This window comes from Apodemus sylvaticus, chromosome 7, assembly GCF_947179515.1.
Source record: "Apodemus sylvaticus chromosome 7, mApoSyl1.1, whole genome shotgun sequence".
NCBI lineage: Eukaryota > Metazoa > Chordata > Mammalia > Rodentia > Muridae > Apodemus > Apodemus sylvaticus.
This window is the reverse complement of record NC_067478.1, coordinates 10,060,039-10,079,833: the sequence shown is the minus strand read 5'-3', so window position 1 is coordinate 10,079,833 and position 19,795 is coordinate 10,060,039. Positions and strand designations below refer to the sequence as shown.

Genomic DNA, 19,795 nt, shown 5'->3' with positions numbered 1-19,795 from the left:
GTAAGATGCTTTTGTTTTGTTTGCTTGTTTTTAAAATATCATGTAGTTCAGTGTGCCCTTGAATTCCTGATCCTTCTGCCTCTGACTCCAAAGCATGCTGGGAGTGCAGGCAGCAGCATAGCAGGCTCTAAGGGGCTTCTTCAGGGTTTTGTGCGTGTGGAACTGGCAGAGATGTGCTTCATTGTTTCACTAGATTGTGCTGGATGGGATGATTATACCACTTCTAAGAAAGATAGGATTAGGTAACTCGTTTTCAAGAGCTTTTTTGCTAGGGGAAAATGTTTCTTCCCTATACGAAAATGCTTTATCTTTCTTTCTTAGCAAAAACAAAACAAACAAACAAAAAAAAAAAAAACAAAAGATGTACAGAGAGGGAGAGAGAAGGAGAAGTGAAAATGTTCATTTCTTCACACTTAGCCTTTTCTTCCTGCCCATCAGAATGATTGCTTCTATCATGGATGTCCCCGATGAGTGTTGTCTTGAAAAGGTTCTGGAGCTTTCTTTGCACACTGCCTTTCTAATGAAACGCTAAAAGGCATTTTCAAAGGAAAAGCTGTCCTTAAGCTATTTAAGGTCTTTAAAAGGTACAGGAAAGCTTTAAAAATGCTCTGATTTGAGTGAATTTGAAATGGATTTTTCTCTTAAAGAACTTCCCTCTTTGTGTGTATTTTGTTGGCCTGTCATATAAAGGAGTGGTTAGTGTTCTAGGAACAGTTGTGAAACTTGTCTGGACTTTGTCCTTGTTCATTGTTTAGTATGTTCTACCAGAATGGATTCTTAGAGAATCATTGAAGCCTCAGGAAGGAGAACAGACTTCCCAACTACCTGTTGCAACAGCATCTCTGCTTCTAGAGAGTCTGTCTCTTCAGCTGCCATGCTATTATTAAAGGAGAACTTTCCTTTCATTAATGCTAACATAGCTGGTGGTAAGCCAGCTGTGCTTGCTGCCCTCATTGCCCTGCCCTGCTTGGGTGAGGCCTCACCCTCTGGCCAGACCTTATTGGAGCCTCTGGCCACCATTACCTAGGGATCAGCCGCACTGGCTGTAAAACATCTTAAATTAGGAATTGTTAGTGTACAGTCAAGGATGTTGTGATGATTAAATTTAGCAGTGTCAATGGTAAGTACATGCCTGCTATTTCTACACCATAAATGTTGTTTCCTTTTTTCTTTTATTACTAAATTTATTTTAAAATTAAAATATAATAAATCTCCCTCCTTTGCTTTCCTTCCTCCAACCCCTTCTATATTCTCCCTGAACCTTCTCAAAATTGATGACCTCTTTTTTATTGTCACCTATGCTATTTTGTTACAGAGAGTCCATTTCTGTTGATCATGTGTATATGACTTTGGGCTGACCATTTGTATTGGATGACCACTTATGGGGCTCTGCTCTTGGAGAGACTAACTCTCCCTCTCTCAGCTATCACTATTACCTGCTGTTCTTTGTATGGGTCATTCTTGTTCCGCATTATCTTGTCTGCTGATACTGTCATTGTTTGGGCAGCTCTTTCTTCTGCTCTTCTGAAATATTCCCTGAACCTTAGGTTTAGAAATTGGATTGAAGACGTATCTATTGGGACTGGGCTCCCCATTGTGTTCAGTTGTGCACTAGCCTTCTCTTTCTCCCCTTCCCTTCCTCCCTCCCTCCCTCCTACCTTCTCAAGATTTATTTTATTATTTTATTTGTATCAGTGTTTTGTCTCTTTGTATGTATGCTAAGCACATGTATGCCTGATGCCTGCAGAGGTCAGAAGAAGGTGTTGGATCCCTTGGGATTGGAGTTACAGATGGTTGTGAGCCACCATGTAGGTCCTGGATATTGAACCCAGGGCCTCTGGAAGAGCAACAAGAATTGTTAACTTCTGAGCCAGCTCTCGCCCCTGTTGTGTTTTCTGTAATGGTCACCATTTGCTATAGAGAGAAGTTTCTTTGATGAGGACAGAGAGCTACGCTTAACTGTGCATACAAGAATAAACTTTAGACAACAGTTAGAAATTATGCAGTAAGATGGTGGTACTAGTCTTCTGAGATCCTTCTCCTCACAAGTTGAGAAGTCGGCTTGTTTTCTGGCAGCAAGCGTGTTTTCCCTCCTGTTAAGTGTGCCTTAAGTCCAGTCTGACAACCATTTGTTACCACAGAGATTTGACTTACACCTTTAGGTGTTTGCCTTGCTGGTCAGTGTTCTGCTTCATAGGCATCACACTGTATAGAATCAATTGGATAACTTCCTTGATGGCTTACCTAGTACTTTCTGGCACCATGGAAGCCTGAACACAGGAAGGAGGCTTTGAGGTTCGTTCCACCTTGATTTATCCCGGTCCTCTATATCCTGTGTGCTGGGTTTTCAGCAACAGTGTCTTCCCTTCAACCTCTGTGAGGCAGCTGAGGGCAGTGGCAGTATAATATCCTGTATTGTTTTAGAAATCACTTGGATTGCCACAGTAACTACGTAGATGGTGGTTTCTCATGCCTGTGCTAGAGCATTTTGTTAGATAAGCAAAGGCTCTTGTAGGGATCTTGGTTAGCCCAAAGCCCCAGTGGTGTAACTTCATTTAAGGTAGGTGTGGGTGGCTGTGTGGGTGTGTGCACACAGGTCCATACATTTACATACTTTGCATGTAATTTAGTTTTAATTTAAATATAAAATACTATGGTCCCTTGAGGTTTTATTGACCAGCCTTGGTATTGTCATTTAGTCCTCCTGTGTTGATTACCTTCTCCTTCCTCTCCCTCTACCCCCCTCCCAGTTAGAGCCTCCCTCTTCATATGGTACTTGGTGACTAGGTGATCTCCTTTCCATTTGGATGAAACATCAGGTTGTGTGTGTGTGTGTGTTGTTGTTGTTGTTGTTGTTATAGGTTATGTGTGTTGTTGTTTGTTTGTTTGTTTATTGTATTTTCGAGATAGGGTTTCTTTGTGTAACCCTGGCTGTTCTTGAAGTTTATAGACTGAACAGGCCTTGAACACATAGAGATCTGCCTTTCTCTGACTGGATTAAAGGCATGTGCCACCACACCGGCTGAAACATCCATTTTTCGACCATCTGTCCACCGTTATTCATGCATTATCTACCTCACTGCCTGCTCTTGCAAGGTGATCTGCTGCTGCTTCAGGGCCCAGGGCCCAGGGCACAGGTGTCCTTAGCATTGCTCTTTCCACTGACCTGTGCTTTCCTTCTCCCCCAGGCTGTGATACTGTAGTTTCTTACAGTGACACTGTTCATAATGTGTTGAAATTTTATAGTTTTGATTTTTAAATACTCCTTTTGCAAAACCACAACTGTAGATATTTTTGAACTTAACAATTTTTCGGTTTCATAGCCCAGAAAGTGCTTCTGCAGAAAGATAATTACAAAGCATACAGCTCAGTACATAGAAGAGCTCAGCAGTCCAACATCCATGCTGTTAGGTCATGTCCATGCTCTTTTGGAAGTACTTGTTTTCTGCAGACATTAGAGGGCTGTCCTGAACTCACAGGACCATGGGCCATGGCCCGTCCTCACCCGGAGCTAACGCCTCCAGCGTTCCACAGCCTCCTTGTGTCTGCTTTGTCACAGATACCAGTGACCTATGTGAGTTCAAGCTTCTGCTTTTCAGAGCCTTCGAGCTGTCTCTTAAACATCGCTGATTTTCACTGTTAAAAATGGAGTAGGCTAGTAAGATGGCTTGCTGGATAAAGGAGCTTCCCACCAAAACTTCCAACCTGAAGTTGAGTCTCTGGAACCCATGTGGTTAAGAAACCAGTTATACAAATGAAAAACGGAGTGAGAAGTGTAGTGTGGTGGCTGGATCCCTGCCTGGCATCACAGGTCCTGGACTTGATTCCTAGCACTTGGGAAACAGTAATGGGTTGCATCTTCCAGACATTGCTCCTTTTAGGTCCACAGCCTTTCCTAGTCTCTAGGGAGCTGTCAGTATTTGATACTTCTTCTTTAATGATGTTATTTAAAAAAAAATTTTTTATGCCAGGCATGGTGATGTATGCCTTTAATTTAGCATTTTGGAAGCAGAGGCAGGCAAGTCTTTGTGAGTTCAAGGCCCACCTGGTCTACAAAGTCAGTCTAAGATAGCCAGGGCTCTTCTACACAGAGACATCTTATCTTGAAAAAAAATTTTTTTCATACAATGTATTTTTGTCATATTCTTTCCTTGCCCTCTAAACCTCCCAACTTCCTGTTCTTATTCTTTCACTAAAAACAAACAAAAACCAAAAGCACACACAAAGGCATGGAGTTCATTCTGTGTTGAACAGCTGTTCCTCCTAAGCACAAGTGCTGTCCTGGCATGCGGTGATATACCCAGTGTCAGTCTGAAGTTGATTTGGGCACTCGAGAGGTGACTCCGCAGTTAGGACGGTTTGCTTCTCTTGCCGAGAACCCAGGTTGGATTCCTAGCCACTGTGATGGCTCACAACTATCCTTAACTCTAGGGTCTAGGGTGTCTAACAACGACTTCTCATCTCCACAGACACCATGCACGCGTGTGGTGCATGTACATATGTGCAGGCAAAAAATTCATACACATAAAATCTAAACATTGAAAAGTCTGTTTCTTTCTCTGTCTGTCTGTCTGTCTGTCTTTCTCTGTGTGTGTGTGTGTGTGTGTGCGTGTGCGCGTGTGCGCATGCGTGTGTGTGTGTGTGTGTGTGTGTGTGTGTGTGTGTGTGTGTGTATGTGTGTCTATGTATGCATGTAAAGAAAGCTGTCCCAACAGCTACCAATTCCAGATAGTTTCTTTGTTAGGGTGACTGTTTGCATCTCTCCTTCTCTGTACCTGCATTCTCTTCCTTACATTTTTCTAGTTTCTAATCACTTACCATCCTCACAGCACCCAAAGCAACTGGCCTAATTATTTTCTTCATTTACAGTTTTGTTGTAATAGTTATAAAACAGTGTTTCCCACTTTATTTCCCACCTGTCGGTCTATTTCATATCCATTTCCTTTACAAATGGATCCTTCTTTATTTGGTCAATGAAGTAGTATAGGTAATTAAGGGCTACTCTGGACCTTGTTTTCCTACTTGCATTTTTGTTGCTTCATGACTTCCTTCAACAACATGGCATTAACTAGCATCTGTATATTGATTATATCTAATTTTCCTCTAAGCCAGACCTCTGCTGAGCATTAAAATCATTTTCTTTTAGGGGCCTCAGAGACGTGTCAAACCAACCTGTCTAAAATCAGTATCACAATCTCCCTTAACACTTGATCTTCCTTCCAGTCTTCTTTATGTGGAAACCATCATTCAGTAAGCTAGGGAAGTTAGAAAACAAGAGGTCTTTCTACAACAGATTCCTAACCCAATGTTCTTTGTATTGGACACATGAGGAGCCCAGGGACAGAGGGCTTGAAAAATTATAGAGTTACTGGAGTGAATTCTGAGTTACTTTTCCCCTTTCATGGTTTAGAGAAGGTCTTTACATTGTCTTCCAAGATAGCACCTTGTACTACAGTTAGACTGGTTATAATAAATATATTATATTTGTTATATAAATATAATATATTTATTATAAAATGTTGCCAAAAGGACCTGTTTTAATTGAGTTTTGTTTTCCCCCTTTTAGAGACACAATGTAGCCAGGTGAGTTATGCTTAGTCTATTCTGGCACTAGCCAATTTTTCAAATAGTTTTACAAAACTAAAGCATGTCTTTTTAACAATATTTTGTAATAGTGTATAAATGAAGTTTTTGAGAAATTGCCCCTTTTTTGTTCCTTGGACATCTGGAAGCGTTCTAGAAGCATGTTTAAGGTTATTCATGTGGGGAGAAGTAGCAAAGAGTGCCGAAAGGAAGGCTATTGGGGCATCTGTTGTCTGTCCCATCTCCACTGAAGGCATAGATAGAGTGTGAAATGGCCTTACTATGGTAAAGACTGTTTGAAACACGGGAGCATCATTTTATGTTATTTACAGCAAGGAATTTTGTTCTAATTTTAAATTTTTTCTTTCAAGATCTATTCTAGTCGAGAACTTGAAGAGACGTTAAATAAGATCAGGGAAATTTTGTCAGACGACAAACATGACTGGGACCAGCGTGCCAATGCGGTAAGTTCTCATTACCTTCTTATCCTTGTCTTCTTCTTAGTAGCATTCCTGTTTAAAACTTAAAGAGAACGTGCACTCAGGTGTGGTATAGGCTGAGGGTGGTCTTAGGTTAAAATCTGATGGGGAACATTCTCTGTGGGAAACATGGCTGTAATAGGCATTATCAGCTTTAGATTGCCTTTTCTTCTTCTGTTTTTTGCTGATCACGTCAGTGAGTGTCCCACAGCCTGGTAGCCTGTCTCCTTGACTTGTGAGGTTGAGAGAGTGCTGGACTGGTAGCACCATTGCCAGTGCACCCTGAGTCATGAGGACTTGCCAGAGAAGAGATTGGCTTTTCCTGTGGGCTCAGCATTTGTTCATCATTGACATAATTTCCCAGCAATGTTTCTATTCATCTGACTCTTATATATATAGTAAATGTGGGTGAATTATTTACAAAATTTTTGGTCATCTTTGAGCTAGGAATAGTTTATTTGCAGTAGATTTCTTGAAGAAAGTAATAGATGAATCTTAAAATAATGTTTGTGTTGACATCAGTTCTAGATTGTATTTCGCATTCTGTGATGTCAACTTTGTCAGATGTCAGTGACCTCAGTATCCCCAAGGTCAGGAAAGGGCTGATTTGAAGATGCCTGTGCTCTCAAAGCTTCCAATTTGGCTGATGCATGTTCCTGACAAATACTGCTTTTATGGCATATGCATTACAGATTGTTTTCCATCTCTGTGTTTAGAAGTCTATATTTTTGAATGTTTAACATACTCTTCTTAACACAGAAAACAGTGCTCCTGAATTTGTTTAAATATGATTTTTTTAATTTACTTTTAAAGTTATATATCACACATAAATCACAACTTAAAAAATAAAACAACTTTTCCTTGATGCCTTATGGAGTAACATCACAGATTAAAGTAAAGGACATGGACTTGAGCCTGAGGGTTTGTTTCCCTTGAAAGTAGTCATTCAGAATAGTTAGTCTGAATGTGTTTTGGAATGTGACATCTTCGCTGTGCATTCAGATGTGTGTGAAAACATAAACCTAATACCCTCCGCTCCTTTTATTTAACTAAGTAATGCTTAATCTCTTGCTCTTTTTATTTATCACATTGTACCAGGTTGTACATGTTAAGCGTATATTGGTTGCTCAGATATTTTTTTAATTTTTTATTTATTGAAAAGGGAAGTAAAAACTCTTTATGATAAAATTAAAGATTTACATGGAAAATATTTCAGATGACCACATTAAACTTGACAATTTTCATGGAAAATTAGGTTGCTCAGATATTACTGACCACTGATTGATGTGTCCATACAGTCTTTAGTTTGATATATATGTGTGTAATTCTTTAAACTCATTCTCATTTGCTGATGATACTGATTTTTAAAGATTTTATCTTTTTTTTCATTTTAATGATGTAGGATGGGGTATTTTTATTTATTTAGATAGGATCTCTCTAGTATCCTTGGCTTGTTCAGCAGCTTGCTGTGTAAAGAAAGCAACCACTCAGAGAGAGAGAGAGGGAGAGAGAGACAGAGGCTGAGAGAGAGACAGAGAGACAGAGACAGAGACTGGCCTGCCTCTGCCCCCTGAGTATGGGATCACACCCGACCCAGCTTTAATGCTGTAGCAAATGTCCTTCTGCTCCCTTTCCCCTTGATAAAGTGCTAGTAAGTATTCCATCACTGAACTGCATCCCAAACCTCTGCACATCCTTGTAACTCTTCTGTTTTGATAGGCTAGAGTACTTACATGTGGGTTCTTGGTAGCGAGTACATGCGTTTTATTTCTGTCAGTGAGTAAAGGTTTTGGTCTTTCGCTTTTCTGTATTTCTTGTCTCTCTGGTGCACTGTATGCTGTAAAGTGTGTAAGGTTTTTACCTGTCTGATGTTCAGATAGTATTTTTCTTCCGGCTTCAGCTTCCTTGTCAGTTGTGCAGCTGAACACAGTTTTATATATGTGCTTTACCCAATTAATGGTTAGTTTTTCTGTTTCTCTACTTATTTTCATTTCTTATGTATTGATTGTAACCTTGGGTTTGAGCTTAAACACACTCTCACAATCACACACAGCATGGAAGGGAGAATGGCAGACAGGCAGGGGTATGAGACTATTACTAGGTAGTGATAGTGCTTGTCGGATGTTGTACATGTACTTAAATGCCACCAATGAAATAATTTAAAGTGGTAAAATTCAATGTTAATTACATTTTACTGTACGTTGATAAAGAATGATTAAAAATGTACATTACTTTTTTATGTATACATGCTTCTGTTCCACATGCAACTAAGCTTGTACTGCTGCTTCCCAGAAAGCTTTTTGTTCATTTGTATGCTTATTTTCATGGTGCATTCAATGAGACTAAAATTTCTGAATTTAGCTATATAAATTTAATGAAATCCATATAATTCATTTTAAAGAAAAACCTTTAGATGTTTAGATGATGTAATTTGGATGCCTTCTTTATAGACTATCAACTCTTATATCAATAATGAATTTCTCTTTTAGCTTAAGAAAATCAGATCATTACTTGTTGCTGGAGCTGCACAGTATGACTGCTTTTTCCAGCATTTACGTTTGTTGGATGGAGCGCTTAAGCTGTCGGCTAAGGACCTTAGATCCCAAGTGGTCAGAGAAGCTTGCATCACTGTTGCGTAAGTGTGTCTCTCTGGGGCTCAGGATTTCTGTTTGTTTTTCACACAGGGTCTTACTATGTAGCTCTGGCTGTTTGGGAACTGACCATGCAAAGTAGGCAGAAACCTACTTTCTTCAGCTTGGAATGCTATTTATTTTTTTAATCAATGATTGTAGAACTCATTAAATCAGAGTTCATTAAGTAAATCAGTAACAGGATCACCCCAAAGAAGCCGATATATGAACCTCAAAATATTTGTATTGTACATATAGATTCCATTATTTTGATTTTCTTTCTCCCTTTCTTTTTGTTATTTTTTTAAATGTTTCTTTTGCTGAGATTGTGGCACTCTGATAAATTACCTGCTTACCATGTGTGAGGCCATGGATTGAGACCCTAGCACTAGATAAAAGACATCTTCCATAATCTTTATACCAGCTGTAAAATGTATAGGGAAAAAAATGAAAAAAATTGAATTTGCTATACTTATTTTTCTCATTCTGAATTTGGCTATTAAGTACTCCATTTCTGATATCTTAGCAAATTAGAGTCATAACACCATTAATTTGTCAAAATCTATTTGTGTTTCATCTTCCTCTGAAATCCTGTTTACCTCTGAGTACTGTTGCTTCATAGATGGATATCAATGCATCTTTTGAAGACAGGGAACCCAGAAGCACCTGAAGGACATCTAATTATTAGTGTCACTGTCCTAAGGGGAGAAAAGGGATATGAGGATTTCAAGAAAAGGAAGGCAGCGCCAGGTGCCATCATTACCCTGTGCAGGAAAGTCTGTGGATGACTTGAAATCAAGGAATGCTAGCAAAGTTGCCAGGTGAAGCCAGTATGGCAAAGTGATGCTGTATCTTCAGTAAAACAAACAAAACGAATTAATAAATGTAACCTTAAAATATTGTTCAGAGCTGGTAAGATGGTTCAGTGGCTGAGAGCACTTGTTGTCAAGCCTAGCAGCCTGCATCAGCTCCCTGGACTCTAACGGTGGGAGAACACTCACTCTGCATGGCTGCTGTCCTCTGACTCGGCTCACGTGCCATTGCACTTGTAATTACACAGAACAAGAAAATAACTGTGTAAGTTTTAAAAAGAAAACCAAAATATACTTGGATTAGGAAAATTGCAGAGTAAGTAAATAACTTTTTTGCAGGTAATGTATGCTGAAGGCAAAGCTGGGTTACTTTAAAAATACAAATTAACAGGCTGGAGAGATGGCTCAACGGTTAAGAGCACTGACTGCTCTTCCAGACGTCCTGAATTCAATTCCCAGCAACCACATGGTGGCTTACAACTATCTGTGATGGGATCTGATGCCCTTTTCTGGTGTGTCTGAAGAGAGCAACTGTGTACTCATATAAGCAAATAAACCTAACAGAGTAGTGTAGGTGTAGGATCTACACACTGCAAGGCAATCTTACTGAATTAGGAATATAAAGAGCAAGTTTCAGAAGGTAGGATAGCCAGGTATGCAGCACAGTGGAGAAGAGACATATAGCCATAGAGTTGTAGAAATCTGTTATCCCGAGTACTGATCTGTTCACATGAAAGCTACAATTCCCTGAGAAGTAGAGAAAACCACTGCTCCCAATAATGAGACAAACCCTAATTCCCGGGTCACATTCAGGAAAACATTCAAATCTGACTTTCCCAGAATCCTTGTTAGTGGATTCCATAGAGACCCCAGAAGAGCCACTGTACAGCATCTGTAGTAAACTTCCTACTATAGGTTTCACCTCTTACAGCATGCTTCATAAAGTTGATTTCCATTTGATCACCTGCCCACTAGAACAGAGCTCACACTCCTCAGAGGAAGACACTGGATTTGAGGAACGGAGAGGATGGGAAACTGACTTTGTAACTGAACACAAGGACATAGTCTGGAGTTCTTCTCCGAATCAAGAACCTAAATTTTTGGCACAGCCATGTATTTCAAATAAGTTATTAAAGTGCTGAGCACAGTGATACCATGTCTATAATTCCAACACGTACTTGGCAGGTGGAAATAGGAGGATCCTGAGTTAACGATTGTCCTAGGCTATGAGTGAGTTCAAGGCCTGCCTGGGCTTCATTAAGACCTTATCTCTAAAAAAAATAAAACATCAATCTAATAAAGATTCTGTATATGTTGAAATTGTCGAATATCGAAAAGTGTCAAGGCTGTCAGTTAACATGACTTCTGAGTGTTTTAACTGAAGCTAGTTAAGGTTCAGAGAGCAGCTCATGGGTAAGCTGCTTGCTGTGCAAGCATTGGGGTTTGCAGTGTGCCCTTGTAATCTCGGTACTGGGGAGATAAGAGACAGAAAGAGTGTCCAACTCTTGGCCATCCATCCACCAGTGTGCAGCTTAGTTGGTGATCCCAGGCTAGTGAGGGAGGGTGGGTGGGATTCCCGAGCATGGCTCCTATTGTCATCTATCTGTTTCACTTACATTTGCACATGCACACATGGAGGGGGAGGGAGGGAGGAGGAGAGAGTTGCTTAATTACAAATGTGTAAAGGAAATACAAATGTTCTTAAGATTAGTGAATTTTAGGAGATACCAGAGTTGTATTTTTAGTTGTGGATACTTAAATCCAGCCCCAGCAAAAGCAGAATATAAGCAATCGTACAATTAATCAAAATAGGTAATATTTTGTGAAACATTGATTTGGGTAAGATTTGGAACTTAAAAAGAGTTAAACATTTTGCACTTTAGGTTGTTGGGGCATCAAAATGGAAATTTCTTATGCAGACCCTCAATCAGAGTAATAATTTTACTTAATGTCTACTTAGAATGCATAGTTCTATTCTGGGATGACATAGCATGTGATCTACACATGTCTCTACACAGAGACAGATAAAATGCCAGATTTTATCTTTGGACTGCCCATTGTTAGATAGGAAAAGGAAGAGACTGTATAGTATCTGGAAGGTCGGGGTGTTGCTCATGACAGAAGCACGGCTAAAACCCTGCCTGGCTTGGCTTTCTGGTCCCTCATCAGCCAGGCATGTAGTACACACTTGTACAGTCAGTACTTGGGAGGGGGAGGCAGGAAGATCAGTCGTTCAAAGCTATTCTTGGCTACATAATCAATTTGGGGCTAGCATTAGGATATAAAACTCTTTCTCAAAACAAATAAATAAATCTTTTCTGCATTTAATATTAAAGTAGTTTTTGTGTTCCTTTGTAGCCACCTTTCAACAGTTTTGGGAAACAAATTTGATCACGGCGCTGAAGCCATTGTCCCTACGCTTTTTAATCTTGTCCCCAATAGTGCCAAAGTCATGGCGACTTCTGGATGTGCAGCAATCAGATTTATTATTCGGGTAGGTTTCTTATAGACTCCCTCCCCACACATGTTCTTAATTAAGTCATATTATTGTTGTTTTTGCCTCTAAAGGAAAGAAAATTACTTTTAAATTATTTTTCTGATAATAAAAGCAATGCAGTTGTTATAGAGCATGTAAAAAATACAACAGGCTACAAAGTATACTCATGTGAATATGAAACAATGCATATATGTAGGTGCGTGTGTGCGCTCGTGTTTGTGACTGTAGATGTTGCAGGCAGTAACAAAAACAGCACATGCCTAATATACATAGAGATTTTTGATAACAATGTTATAATTTCCTAAAATATCAGAAATGGAGTACTTAATGGCTAAATTAAGAATGAGAAAAGTGCGCATAGCCACAGCTGAAGTGATACATGTTTATGTGTAAGTCCTGTATTTATGATACGCACTTTGCTGCTTACTAAAGAAAAGCGTAAGACTTAGAAACTGGAGAACATTCTCTTTTGCTGACTTGAATGTAAGAACTGTGTGGCTCACTGTTTCATAGCACACTGTGTCATGGTGGTTAGGAGTGTAGGTGTGCTGTGGTTGCTATCTTTGGTGTTAGTTCTGCGCGCGCACATGCACACACACAGACTTTACAAGTCTCTCTGTGCCGATGAACAAATTGTCTTCATTCCATGTTGTAACTTGACAGCTGTCTCTTAAAAACTATCCTGTCACCATTATTATTCTAATTAGGGGAACTTAGGTTAGTTTAGCTCTGATTTACAGCTTTTTTCCTGGCTGTCCCATGGCTAAGCCCTTAAGTGTAAGACAACAAAAGAAATCCATGTTGTGGACAACGTTTCATGCTTTTCTAAAATATCTCTTTCAGCATACCCATGTACCCAGACTTATTCCTTTAATAACAAGCAACTGCACATCAAAGTCAGTTCCTGTGAGAAGGTAAGTTTTAGGGGGAAAGGGTTTTTAGTATAAATTAGGTAATTCATTTAATTCTTAGTTTAGTGTAACAATTAGTTATAACTTCTTAATATTGTCTTTTTCATCAAAACCATGATATAATTTTTCAAATTTGTTTACCTTTATTCCTGAGTGTGTGCGCGCATGCCATAGTATGCTTGTGGAAGTCAGAAGACAACCTTCAAGAATAAGTTCTTTTTTTTTTCTTTTCTTTTTTTTTTGAGACAGGGTTTCTCTATATAGCCCTGGCTGTCCTGGAACTCACTCTAGTGCAGGCTGGCCTCGAACTCAGAAATCCACCTGCCTCTGCCTCACAAGTGCTGGGATTAAAGGCGTGTGCCACTACCTCCCGGCTGTCAGTTCTTTTTTTTCAACTGTGTGTGTCCTGGGATTCAAAGTCAGGATAGCAGGCTGGTTGTGAGCACTCATGCTCGCCCACCGAGCTCTAGCCCATGATGCAGGCTTTTTAACCACATCCCATTTCAGGGAAAATGGGTAAAACAACTGCTCTGAGCACTCAGGTTTCTCAGGTTTATCACTGAAGCTGTGCCTTATTTAGTTAACTGGATGCCTTGCTCTCCAGAGTATAGCGTTAGGCATAACTAGAATTCCACAAGTTTCACTGTTGTATATCTCAGTGCATATGTAAATTATAAGACTGATAAGTTCACCCCATGGATTGCAGATTGAACATTAAGAGTTCATAATTTTGTGTGTAGAAGATAGGAAATAGATAAATCAACATTCTTAATCCCTTTCTTTCTCTTCATGCTGGGTGGAAACAAACATTCATTTATTTTGACAGAAGGTCTTGCAATATAGCCAGGCTGGCCTTGACCTTAGAATTGTTCTGCTTTGGTTCTCAAGTGCAAAGATTTCAGGCTATGCACCACCAACACCTAGCTTGACTTCTTCAAAACGTATTGTCATCAGTGATTAAGACCGAAAGGCTAATGGTGAACATCAGTGGTAGAGCATTTACCTAAAACTCAAGGATCAAGGTTACAGTTAATGTAAGGAAAGTACTGTGTCTTTAGGCTCAGTGTTTGTGCATTGAAGGCTGGAGAACAATCCAGTTTCCACAGCTTTTTGTCATTGAACAATGGCCGAATAAGCCATTCTGTCCTTTATGTGATTGTAAAACTTTAGATCATTATGTAGTCACTTCTTTGAAATGTTAGGAGTCAGAAAACAAGAGCCCATAGGTGAAATCTGGCTAACAGCTCATTTTCCCAAAGCCTACAAATGAAGAACAAAATGGCAGAATTTGTGAATTGGAGGTGTAGGAGAAAATACATGTCTTTGCTTTAAAATTCTATGTGACATATTTAAATAAAAGCAAAAGGTCTGTGCTATCATGTACTTATCACTGCATATTTTCTTACATGTGTAATGTATATCGGGACTATATAGCATATATGAATTCAAAGGACTGCTTCAAAGAGTCTGTTCTCGACTTCCACTTTCGTGTATGCCTCCCTCTCTCTGGGCTCCATCATAAATACTTTATATTTAACAAATATTTTGAAGTTAAATTATGGGCCTCTAACTCCCTTTAAATGATCTAGCATAATAATAGTTAAAGCCTTTAAATTTGTTTTTATTTATCTAATTAAGATAATCTAAAATTAAGTTTTGTATTTTAATTCAGAGGCAAAATGAAGTATTGTGAAAGAAAGTAAATGTATTTCTCAGTGTGTTTAATTGTAATCTAACATTTATTTTTCAGACGTTCATTTGAATTTTTAGATTTGCTGCTGCAAGAGTGGCAGACTCATTCACTGGAAAGGTAGGCACCCCATACAATTGCGCACAGAGTTTCCTTCTCCTTCCTGCTCCATGCCAGCAGGCATGTAGAATCTGTTGTTTCATATTGCGTCTCGTTGTCTAGAGATGTTTGTCCTTCTTTGTCCTTAGAGCTGGGATGCTGGGCTCCTCCTGGGCATTCAGGTTTGTGTGTTGGGTGGCAGCCCCTTAAGTAGACTAGGTTATGTAAGACCCTCCACATTGCATTGGGTTACAGTTTACAAAGCTCGTAGGAGGTAAGTTTCATGAGCTACAGTCCTGTAAAGGGCTTCCTGTTCCAAGTAAGAGAGGGATTTTTTTTTTTGAAGAGAAATTTCTTGGACTCTTTCTCCACACATATCATTGGACAGCATCTGTTGTAATTTTGTAGCAAAGTATGAACAGCTCATGGGCTCTTTACAGGGCTGTGTATGTATTATTTCATGCCACTTTTCAGTTTTGAAGTATTAGCAGTTACCTACACTTCTAGTGAATATATTGCTGATTTCTATTTTTAATTGAATTCACCACATTTATTTTTAATTTAAGAAATTATATGTATAGTTATGGGAGTATAGGTACCCTAGGAAACCGAAGGTGTCAGATCCCCTGAGGCTGGAATTTTAGGTAGCTATGAGTTGTCTAATGTGGGAGCTGAGGACCAAACTCCAGTCACCTCCAAGAACAGTATGTGCTCTTAACTGCTAAGCCATCTCTATAAACCTTATAGGTCTTTTTTTTTTAATGAAAAAAAAATTTTTAAATATAGACACAAAGTAATTAGTTTTTTGTTTGTTTGTGTTTTTTTGGCAGCTACTATTTTATTTATTGGTTAGATCAATGGTTCTCAACTTCTGAGTCCTGACCCATTTGGTGGTCAAACAACTCTTTCATAGGGGTTACATATCAGATATTTACATTACAATTCATAACAATTATGAAATAGCAGCAAAATAATTTTATAGTTGAGGATCACCACAACATGAGCAACTGTATTAAAGGGTTGCAGCATTAGGAAGGTTGAGAACCCCTGGGTTAGATCAGACTTGCAGCAAGTCATTTTCTACAGTTGTGGGATAGTGAGGAACCCACCATACTGGTATTTTCCACCATCAAATTTATAATTTTTAATTTTAAATATTGTATATTTATTTACCTGTTGTCAGGATTCTATAAAAATGCTTACAGATTTATAGTCTCTGAAATATCAGAAGGAAGCAGTATAGGGAAGACTGTTAGAAAATCCTCTAATTTTTGACTAGGGCAGACCTGCAGTCCCAGCTAGTATGGATAGAACGCAAGTCAGGTTGACCAGGCTGCATAGAAAGATTCATCTCAATAAGAAAGGAGAGAAAAGGATGTTAGATGTAGTATTGCACACTTGTAACCGCAGCTCTCTGGAGGCTGATGAAGGAAGATTGTGAGTTCAAGACCATCCTGGACTATGTGGCAACACTACCTTTAGGGGGAAGTGGGGTGGGGATGTTATGGTCTTAATGAAGTAGTTCACTAAGTAATCTTAATCTTTCACTTTTCCCTCTCCTTTCGGATAGATGTGTATTATATAGGAGTAACTATTGTATGTGGTAAAATACAGTATGAAGTATTAATGTAAAGATGCCTTTATCGTGTAGACATGCAGCTGTTTTGGTCGAAACTATTAAGAAGGGCATTCATGATGCTGATGCTGAGGCCAGAGTGGAAGCAAGAAAGTAAGTTTGTTCTATATTTTTGTGACAATGTAATTAAACATACTCAACGTATTGTGTTACTTTTAAAGAATTACGTTGAGAGGTGATTCTATCACCAATTTCTCAATTACTCTGTTTAACTAACTACAACAAAATTGAAGTGCATTTTATTCACGAACCTTGTGCTAGACATGGAATAAACTAGAAAACTGAGTTTATTGAGTAGATACTATGCATCTGATACTACGTAAGGCTCTTGGTACCCCACACCCCACTTTGAGATAGGTTCTCACTCTGTAGCCTTGGCTAACCTGGAATTTAATATGTAGACCAGGCTGGTCTTGGAACTCACAGAGATCCAACTTCCTCTGCCTCCTAGACACTGGTATTGAAGACATATGCAACCACAGCTAGATTGTTTTTAACTTTGTAATCCTGAAGGTGGTCCTTCAAGGTGGTACTGACTCCATAGCTGCATCTGGAGTTTGAGATGGGGGTCACTCAGGGACACATGAGCTATAAGTGGCCACAACCAGGCTGTGAACTGAGATCTGTTTCTCTCAAAACCTGCAGTTTTTCCATTGGAATTTGTGAAGTGTACCCAGTTTTTACCCAACATGGATACTGCATTAAATGTGTGTTTGTGTTCCTGTAGTTAAGACCACCTGTCACTGATGTCCTTTCCTTTCTTTATAGGACATACATGGGCCTTAGAAACCACTTTCCTGGTGAAGCGGAAACATTGTACAACTCCCTTGAGCCATCATATCAGAAAAGTCTTCAAACTTACTTAAAGAGTTCTGGAAGTGTAGCTTCTCTTCCACAGTCAGACAGGTCCTCATCTAGCTCACAAGAAAGTCTCAAGTAAGGTCACGCACTTGGAAGCACATGTCTTCCTCTTCCTAACTCCTTCACTTGGATAGCTTGCATCTACTAAGACCTTGAAAAAATGGTGACCTGGTGGTTGTTGATTTCTGTGGTCTATGGTTAGGGTTAATGCGTCACATTTTGTTTCTGTATGTAAGTGTGTGGAAACCCTTGACTTCTGTGTGTTTCTTGATACCATAAAATAAGTGGTGCAGTAAGGAGTCATTTCCATGACACGACCTTGGAGGGATCACAGGAGACAAGCCGTAGTGTGCCAAGCTGCCTGCGTGAGAGAGCCGTGCTGTTGTGACCTGGTCGCCATTTGTTCACTGCCAGTTACTCTGCCTTATTGCTAATTCTTGAAAACATTCTGTTTTTAAGAAAAAAATGCTAAAAAAAAAAAAAAAAAAAAAAAAAAAAAAAAAAAGAAAAAAATGCCTCAACTTTCTTATCAACTGCTATTTCATTCTTACCAGAGTCATCAACCAAATCTTTTTATTAAAAACATTTCTTTTTGCCTTCCAGTCGTCCTTTTTCTTCCAAATGGTCAACAGCAAATCCTTCAACTGTAGCTGGAAGAGGTAATTATTTTGTTGAGTAAGAGTTACAACTGAGTTTATCTCTAACGGTTTAAAGTGCTTTGAGGTGATCCACAGTGAGAGAATATTTTCATGACTCAGCATCACAAACTGTGGGGACGCATAGTGACTCTGGACACAAATAGAAGCTGGGGCTTTGGGAAGTAGCTTAGATTTTAGTGATCCACTGTGTCTCCTGCATTTCATTGCTTTAACCCACTCAGTTGACTTCACAACTATTACTGAGGCATAGCTCATAATATAGTCAAACTCTTTTAAAAACTGAAGCTAAATTTCAGTCTAATAACTTGGCTCAGAGCCGGGCGGTGGTGGCGCACGCCTGTAATCCCAGCACTCTGGGAGGCAGAGGCAGGCGGGTTTCTGAGTTCTAGGCCAGCCTGGTCTACAGAGTGGACAGCCAGGGCTATACAAAGAAACCCCGTCTCAAAAAAAAAAAAAACCAACCCCAAATCCCAAAAAATTAATTAATTAATTAATTAATTAATTAATTAATTAATAATAACTTGGCTCAGACTTCCTGAGAGTAACACAGCCCCCACTCACTGCTAGTGTCCCAGCCCCTAAACAAACTCTTCTTGCAATTTCTAATAGTAAAGAGGAATAATACTCGTAGATTTTAGTGTTTTATTTCCATAAATCAGTCTTAAACATATCTCTTCTGTTACCAAACAGACCCGTCAATTTTATAATCAAAAGTTACCATTTTTTCATGAGAGAAAAATTAAGCAAAGACTATTCAAAATTGCTGGGGAAAACTTTTATCATTACTGAAACTGAACATTCTGACCTTAAGGTGACGTTATGGTGCTGTCCGCCAGGCCACTGCTGCCTGTGGACTGTGTGTTGCCACAGATGACAAGTTCATGATGGATGGTTTTGAGTTTGTGTGTCTTTGTTTTGTTTGCAGCCATTTAAATAACATAAGCTAATTTGTTTTCTGTAGTATCTGTGGGAGGCAGCAAAGCCACTCCCCTTCCAGGAAGCCTGCAGCGTTCTCGAAGTGACATTGACGTGAATGCGGCAGCTGGTGCCAAGGCGCATCATGCTGCTGGACAGGCTGTACGGAGTGGGCGTCTGGGTGCGGGTGCCCTGAACCCAGGCTCCTATGCATCACTAGGTGAGACAGCTTATTCCGCTCTTCCCGTCCTCCCAGCGACAAAATACACTGCTGCTCACTTCTGGTTCATTCTTGCTTGTTTGCAGTGACCTGTGTACTGGCTTCTGCTTGTCTCCATTGTCTTTCTCTTCATCTTGATCAGATATGCTGTTCTGGATTCCATGGTTGCCTATGGGATTTTCTTTTTTTTTTTTCCTTTCTTTTTTTTTTTCTTTTTCTTTTAAACCTTACCACACATCCACCAAAACATATCCTCTCCTCTCTTTATTTTTTTTTAATTTATTAAAAAGGGAAGTAAAAGGAAGTAAAAACACTTTATGATAAAATTAAAGGTTTACATGGGAAAAAAAGATTTACATGGAAAATATTTCAGATAAACACGTTACAATTAACAATTTTCATGGAAAACTAAGGAGTAAAGTGGTAGACATGCAAAACATTGCTAAATTAATTGAAATATGGGATAGAAACATTTTATGATAGAATTGAAGATTTACATGGAAAATATTTCTGATAAAATTGTAGAAAAACATAGAAAAAACATGGTAGAATTGAAGATTATCCTGGAAAATTTTATATAGACATAATAATGGTAGGCATAAAAGTATTCCTAAGTTGATTAAAAGTGGAACCGCACTAAAGACACACCTACCCAGGGCTTACTGAGGGAAGGTGTGGGCTTTGTAAACAGCCGCTCAGTTTTCTTGGTCTTATTTCTATTCCTTTACCTTTGGGTAGAAGGGGGCCCGGTAAAGGACTTCTGTGTTTAATCACAGCTTAGGGATACATTCTAAATGTTGTTC

General features: G+C 39.2%; 1 protein-coding gene across 4 annotated transcripts in view; it reads left to right on the top strand.

Annotated features, from left to right (window-relative positions):
• The window catches only part of Clasp2 (cytoplasmic linker associated protein 2), a 181,953-nt gene that overhangs the window by 89,916 nt on the left and 72,242 nt on the right, over positions 1-19,795 (top strand). For all 4 annotated transcript variants that reach the window (XM_052187084.1, XM_052187085.1, XM_052187087.1 and 1 more), the window contains 9 exons: positions 5,955-6,047; positions 8,552-8,697; positions 11,863-11,998; positions 12,845-12,915; positions 14,663-14,722; positions 16,353-16,430; positions 17,106-17,273; positions 17,802-17,857; positions 18,819-18,992. In XM_052187084.1, the coding sequence (XP_052043044.1) occupies positions 5,955-6,047; positions 8,552-8,697; positions 11,863-11,998; positions 12,845-12,915; positions 14,663-14,722; positions 16,353-16,430; positions 17,106-17,273; positions 17,802-17,857; positions 18,819-18,992 (982 nt within the window). The remainder of the gene's footprint in view (positions 1-5,954; positions 6,048-8,551; positions 8,698-11,862; positions 11,999-12,844; positions 12,916-14,662; positions 14,723-16,352; positions 16,431-17,105; positions 17,274-17,801; positions 17,858-18,818; positions 18,993-19,795) is intronic.